The sequence below is a fragment of the Girardinichthys multiradiatus genome, chromosome 9 (genome assembly GCF_021462225.1).
Source record: "Girardinichthys multiradiatus isolate DD_20200921_A chromosome 9, DD_fGirMul_XY1, whole genome shotgun sequence".
NCBI lineage: Eukaryota > Metazoa > Chordata > Actinopteri > Cyprinodontiformes > Goodeidae > Girardinichthys > Girardinichthys multiradiatus.
The window spans coordinates 6,844,675-6,850,996 of record NC_061802.1 but is presented as its reverse complement, the minus strand read 5'-3'; the positions used below and the strand labels follow the sequence as shown (position 1 = coordinate 6,850,996).

At 41.1% G+C, this 6,322-nt stretch overlaps 1 protein-coding gene across 2 annotated transcripts in view; it reads left to right on the top strand.

Annotated features, from left to right (window-relative positions):
• Positions 1-2,447: 2,447 nt before the first annotated feature.
• Positions 2,448-6,322, top strand: part of syde2 (synapse defective 1, Rho GTPase, homolog 2 (C. elegans)) — a 54,250-nt gene continuing 50,375 nt past the window's right edge. Inside the window, exon 1 of one of the 2 annotated variants that reach the window (XM_047375033.1) lies at positions 2,448-2,764. In XM_047375033.1, coding sequence (XP_047230989.1) covers positions 2,647-2,764 — 118 coding nt within the window. In that variant the 5' untranslated portion in view covers positions 2,448-2,646. The other variant, XM_047375031.1, reaches the window with a different exon arrangement.

Here is a 6,322-nt window from a genome sequence, read left to right as displayed (position 1 = left end):
TATATGTCAAAATTGCCATGGCAAAATCTAACTGTAGCTGTAGTAAAAGTAATTCTGAAATATTGTTTAAAAAACCAAGTAGCTCTTGAGCACCCCCCTAAAATTGTGTTTTTTTTTTCTTGTCCCTCCCTCATGATGACCAACTTACATATCAAATGTAACAGATAAAATAAGTTTTAAACTGATTTCTATGGTATGCTTTTGTTGATATATCTTTCTTGTAATTGTTAAAACATTTTGTTTTATCACATATTTTAAATAGTAGTAATAATGCTCTGAAGTTGTGTCTCAAACATGCAGCCCTGTTACTTAAACCTTTTTAGCCTTCTAGAGAAAGAGAAAAGAAAGTCAGCTAAATGACTCAGCAGAAATAGCATCATCAAACTAATTGCTCTGACCATGGACAGATTTAAGATGCATCCTCTGTTCTATTTTTCAATGTTTTCAGCCGTAATGGAGTGTGTCACTCTAAGCAATGCAACCCTGCTACTCATATTATTAGAAAAAGAAGTGTTATAATCAATTTATTTCTTTTTTTAATTATATAGCCTAGTTTGTCCTTGAACAGATAGCATAGTAGCTACCACAGCTAGCATGAACTCTTGAGCAAAAACTTTAAAAATGTATTTGCAACCCTGTTACTGTAATAAGAGTAACAGGCTTGCATATCTTTCAGAAAGGACAATCTATTTGCTATAATCGAATAAAACTTATATGTTTAATATGTAAGATGTGGCAATGATGGCATGTTTGACTTAAATCGAGAATTTTCAGCAGTTTAATAGACATTTTATTTAAATTTTATTTGATTTCTACAGAATTCTTGCACACCGGTTAAAAAGCAGCGGCTCTAACATCAAAGATGTGATGCAGATGGGGAAATGCTCTACTGTGACCTCGGCGGCTTGCTCTGGAACAGGAAATCTGAATTATGACTGAAAGAAAACCAAATGTTTTAGCTTTAATCCCATTGATCTACCGTGATATGCTGTGATTCTGAGTATTTATTAGGTTATGTCATGATTTACAATCAAATGTAATGTGTCCCTTCAACCATGTTAACAAAGTAACATGGTTGAAGGGACACATTACATTTGATTGTAACACGGTTATGCGTTCCTGTTACTCTTATTTCAACCGTGTTACCATTTTTATTAAAATAATCTTAAATTCTCAACTGACAAGGATTTAATCTATTGTCCTTCCAACAGATTAAATAATTATATTAATGATGCATTTAAACAATATTAAAAAATACATCTTGAAATTAGTAAAAAAAAAGATGTAAAAATTTAAAAGTTGAGGAACATCGTTTTTAAATGATGATTAAATTAATAAACACTGTTGGTCAAAAGGTTTAGACACACTTGCTCATTTAATGGTTTTCTTTATGTTTATGACTATTTGTACGTACTATTTGTACGTCGATTCTCACTGAAGGCATCAAAACTGTGAATGAACACATTTGCAATTATGTAGCAATCAAAAAATTGTAAAATAACTTTAAATATGCTCCATATGTTAGATTCCTTAAAGTACTTAAAGTAGCTGCCCTTCACTGTGATGACAATATTAACCTTTGGTCGTCTCTCAATGGACCTCTAGGAAGTTATTTCAAGACTCCCTGGGAAACCATTCCAGATGTCCACCTCATGAAGCTCATGGAGAGAATGATAAGAGAGCAAAGCAGTCATCAGAGTCTAAAATATAAAAATGTTTAAAGTTATTTCACCCTTTTTGTTTTCTATTGTTTCCTACTGCTCCCTGTAAGGGATGGGTTAAATGCAGAGGGCAAATTTCGTTGTAATGTACATGTGCAATGACCAATAAAGATGATTATATTATATTCATAGTATATCATAGTTTTGTTGCCTTTTGTAAAAATCCACAATGTACAATGAAAATAAAAACACCCATCAAGTGAGAAAGTGTATTTAAAACCTTTGACCAGTAGTGTAATTCATCTATTATCTGAAATTGAATTAGTGTTCAAATACAATTTTACTTCCTTTATTTATTAAAAAAAGATTTATTCAGAAATATTTTTGAAATATGTGTTTTTTAGGTACCTGAGGATCTTTAAGTCATAAAAAGTGTCCTGTTGATGGTTGAGCTGGACGAATCAAACTATATGATGGTCTAATACCTGTTTTTCTTAAAAAAATATATATATATACAAAAATTGAAAACAAATGGTCCCTTTTTTTCAAAACGTTTTGTGCCTAAATTGTCCTACAATTCTGGAATGACCCAGAACCTGGAAACTATAAATCATGCGCAGTTAAATGGATTAAATAAAGCTCTTTTCTTTGAAAAACCTGTGCTCAAAATCTCTGAACTTTGAACCAAGAAAATATGTCAAACATCTGAGCTGCAAACACGGAGAGAGGCGAGGCGCTAGAGAGGAGGGGGGGAGAGGAGGAAAGAAGTGTGTGGAGACAGGGAGAGAGAGGTGGTGCAGTTGAGCAAAGTGGAGACCGGAGGGTTTCAGTGGGGCAGCAGAACGGAGGTGACAGCGGAGAATGGAGAGCAGCCCGTCCGCTCGGCGAGCTTTGACCGAGGAGAACCCGCTTGGTTCTTCCCTTCTGGAGTCAGCGTGCTGAGAGACACCGGGGGGAATTAGCTGGAGGGGGGCAGAGGAAAGGAATGGCTGATCCTCTGCGGAGGACTTTACTAGCAAAACTACGGGGGAAGAAGTCCAAAAAAGGAGCGACGCTCAGCGGTGGATACGGATCTGCTGCTGCGGCGAATGGGGGCCGAGAAGGTAAAGAAAAAGTTTTCCCCGATGAGGCTCGGCCGGTAGTTTTGCTCACAGGGCTGGATTTTACGACAGAGAGAATGAGCACGTACGAGAATTACGTAGAAGCAGCGCTGGTGCAAACAGAGGGGGTTACATCAGTCCCAGAGAGTCGCGCAGCGGAGGTGGTCGGCTCACGTCCCCAGGAGCCGAGCAGCGGGGGCAGGGTTCACGTTAATCAGCAGCTCGGGGTCTCACTTCAAAGAGAGGCGCAGTTTGGTGGCAATGCGTTCAGGGCCGTTGACAGGAGCCTCCGAGAACCCAGATCTGCGGGGATCTCACTCGAAGGGCCACATGTGCAAATTAAACGCTTCGTTTCGGCGCCGAGGCAGCGCAGCGTTGGGGACTCAATCGGGTTCGGGGACGGCTCTGGTCATGCGCTACACCGAGCGCAGGTACGGGCGCAGGCAGGGGTCGTTAGAGCTGCTGTGGCTTGGGTTGCTGATGGTGAGGGGGCAGAGATCAGGAGCCGGGGATACTCCCGGCACATGGCAGGGACTGTAGTAGCAATTCACGCAAACAACACCTGGAATTTTGACAGCCCTGCTTTGGAGGGATACACGCAAAATTGTTTGCATCCAAGCTCAGATGAAAATGTTATAATTAGAAGCATTGAAAGTTATAAGTCTGGTTGTGTAAGGCTCAACGGAGAGACAGCTGGATGCCCTCAGAGCCCAACCGTTTTCCCTACTGACTTACAAATTTGTGACTTTAAAATGCAATCTATTTGCACCACGGAGGGGTCACTGAGGTACCCTTTAGATAGTGAGGATGACGATTATTACGATAATGAAATTCTGCCCTTTTACAAAACAGTTCAACCAAAAACTGATGCTAGATTGGAGATTGCAGACCTGCAGGATAAAGGGCAGGTAGATGATGGTGATATAGCCCAGGAAACAGATAGGCTTACAACGCAGCTGCAAGAGGCCTATTATCTTCTCATCAATGCTATGAATGATATCAGTGGCGGTTTAGATGAGCAGCAAGCCACCTCTTCCTGTAGTGGTCATTCGAGGGATAGCCTGTGCTCCAGGCTCTCTGTCAAAAACACAGACAGTGACTCCTGGTCCTCAGGAGGTAACCACAGTTCTCAGCAGCTGTCTGACACAGAATCACTCCTGCTCTGCCTTACTGGAAACCAGGAGTCAAATGCAAGGCTGATCAGTAAGAGCATGTCCAGCTTGTCATTGACCAAAAGACCCACATTACTTCGATCTGCCAGTGATGGAGTTATCAGGTATAAAGACCTACCTTCATCGTGTTCTCCGGTAACCAGACTGGAAAGTGTAGAAGCCCATTATGATAAAAAAGCTTCGGAGTTAAAAAAACATGATGGGGCTGAAATCTCAGAAGCAGGTGAGCTGTCTGAACCTGAGGTGCTTTGCAGTGCCATCAGCAGTGAGGAGCTGCTGCAAAAAGCTGGAGGTGAGGAGGAGCATGGCGGGCAGCTAAATGAGAGCATTGGCTCGGTCAACAGCCTCACAGGTTCTACCGACAGCAACAGTGAAGCAGCAACTCATTGGGGTCAGGAGAGCAAGCAGGAGCAGGCTGAGGTACGGGCACAGGTGGTCTACTCAGTCAGCAAAGGCCTTGGTGTTACTGTGAACAAGATGCAAGAGTGGATGCACAAGGGTCGCCTGCTGTCGTCTGAGATGAAGCAGCGCATTGAGGGTTCATCTTTACCCCCTGGTGGAGGCCAGAGCCAGGATTGGTCCACCTTTCAGGCTAACCTCGGGGGCTACAAACCAGAGGCCCAGGTTCGAGGGAGTAAATCGGTCAAGGCTAAGTCCTCTACAATCAAGTCAGCAAGACAGCAGCGGCAGCCAGGTAGGAAGGCTACACAGGGTAGCCTCATCTCCAGGGGGATCCTCTACTCTTCCTTCTCCCGTCTGATTGTTGTCATCCTGCTCCACTCATAGCAAACTCCGTCTGGTGGCGGTCCACCCTCCAGTCCTCCTCCTCTGGATGCAAAGCAAAGGGTCGAGACTCCTCACACCTCTTGCTTTCCTTTGAGGGGTTCTCTAACCGGTGGCGGGCTCTATCCTTCACACTAATGTAGCAGCATTTTAACACTAAATTAATTGCACATAAGGTTGTAGGTCAAATTACTCACAGTCTAGATTCAGTAACAACTAACTCACTCTTCTGTTAGATTGTTCTCGGTGGTGTTGGTGGTGGGGATATGTTTGTGTCTTTGTGTTTTATAGAGATCTTTTTTATTTTTATTTTAATGTTTGATTCTGAGCAAAAGGTGAAATGATTTTATGTTGCAGTTTTTAATGAAAGACATGGAAACATCTGTATCAGGAAACCATTATTTTTACTTAGAATGTTTCTCTGTTTAACATATTGATTAGCAGCTCGTTTCTTGACCAATATATGGCTAAACTCAGGACAGAACTTGGTGTTTATGCACCACTCAGTTCTTACTCTCATTTTTGCTCATTTATTTTCCTCCACTTTCCCTCTTCTCTCTGTCTCCACTGAGCTTTTCCACAGCTGTGGCCAGAGGAATCTAAAGCGGGAGAGAAGCCACTGCAGTATTTTTCTGCTGTGCTCCTGGTGTGTGATTTGTTAGAGAGAAGAGGGGGTTGTGCTGTCATGTCGCCTTCCTCCCCAGTCATTTGTTCTTGACAGCCCAATGGTAGCTTGCATTTTAAAGAGACACTGAGTTGGATTTTTCGGATGCCATTCCCGTTGTTTAACTTGTTTGAGTTGTGTCACCTAATTCCTCACCATGACTGAACAAAATGAAGGCTAATTAAGTATTTATTAAGGTCAGCGCTTGGTTTATCTTGCCAACGTGGAGTTCTTAGCACTTTACAAAAGGCCATTTAGAATGAAGAAGCCCAAAGTTCCTCAATGATCACTTAAACCTTTTGTTTGAGTTGTTTGATTTTATGGATGACTTTTTATTTGGTCCTATTTTATATTAGAAACCTAAAATTCCCTGAAATTTCTTTGGAAGTTAAATTTCAATGTAAATTCTTCAGAAAACACATTGTCTTAGTTTGACTTTAAACACTTTATTTATGCACTGACTTTTCCATTAACCACTCTGTATAAACTTACAACATTACTAAGAATGTCTTTTGTGAAAATAAGCGAGCTTAATTAGGCACATCTTTACTTTGTTTGTGGATGTTTGTATTTGAAGTCAAAAGATTTCTTATTTTGTTTCGGTGTGTCGGAGAAGAGTGCATGCTGGCAGGCGGAGATGATCCAGCTGTCATATTTTCACCTGGCATTAGGCCATGAGTCATGCATTTGGTAAATATCACATTAAGTATCCAACAAAGTTGACAATGATGTTTGTATGCCAGTTTATAAGAGGAATATCTAATAACAAGGGTCCCCAACTAAAATAACAGGAGGTCCACTATCTCCATCATCCAAACACTTTGGGGTCCAAACATTTTAAAACAACTGACAAAAATATTTTCTTTCATTTCTAGTCAACATTTAATTAACACTAGAGTTTTTGTTAAGTAACTGTTGAGATGATTCATATGCCCGTGAAAT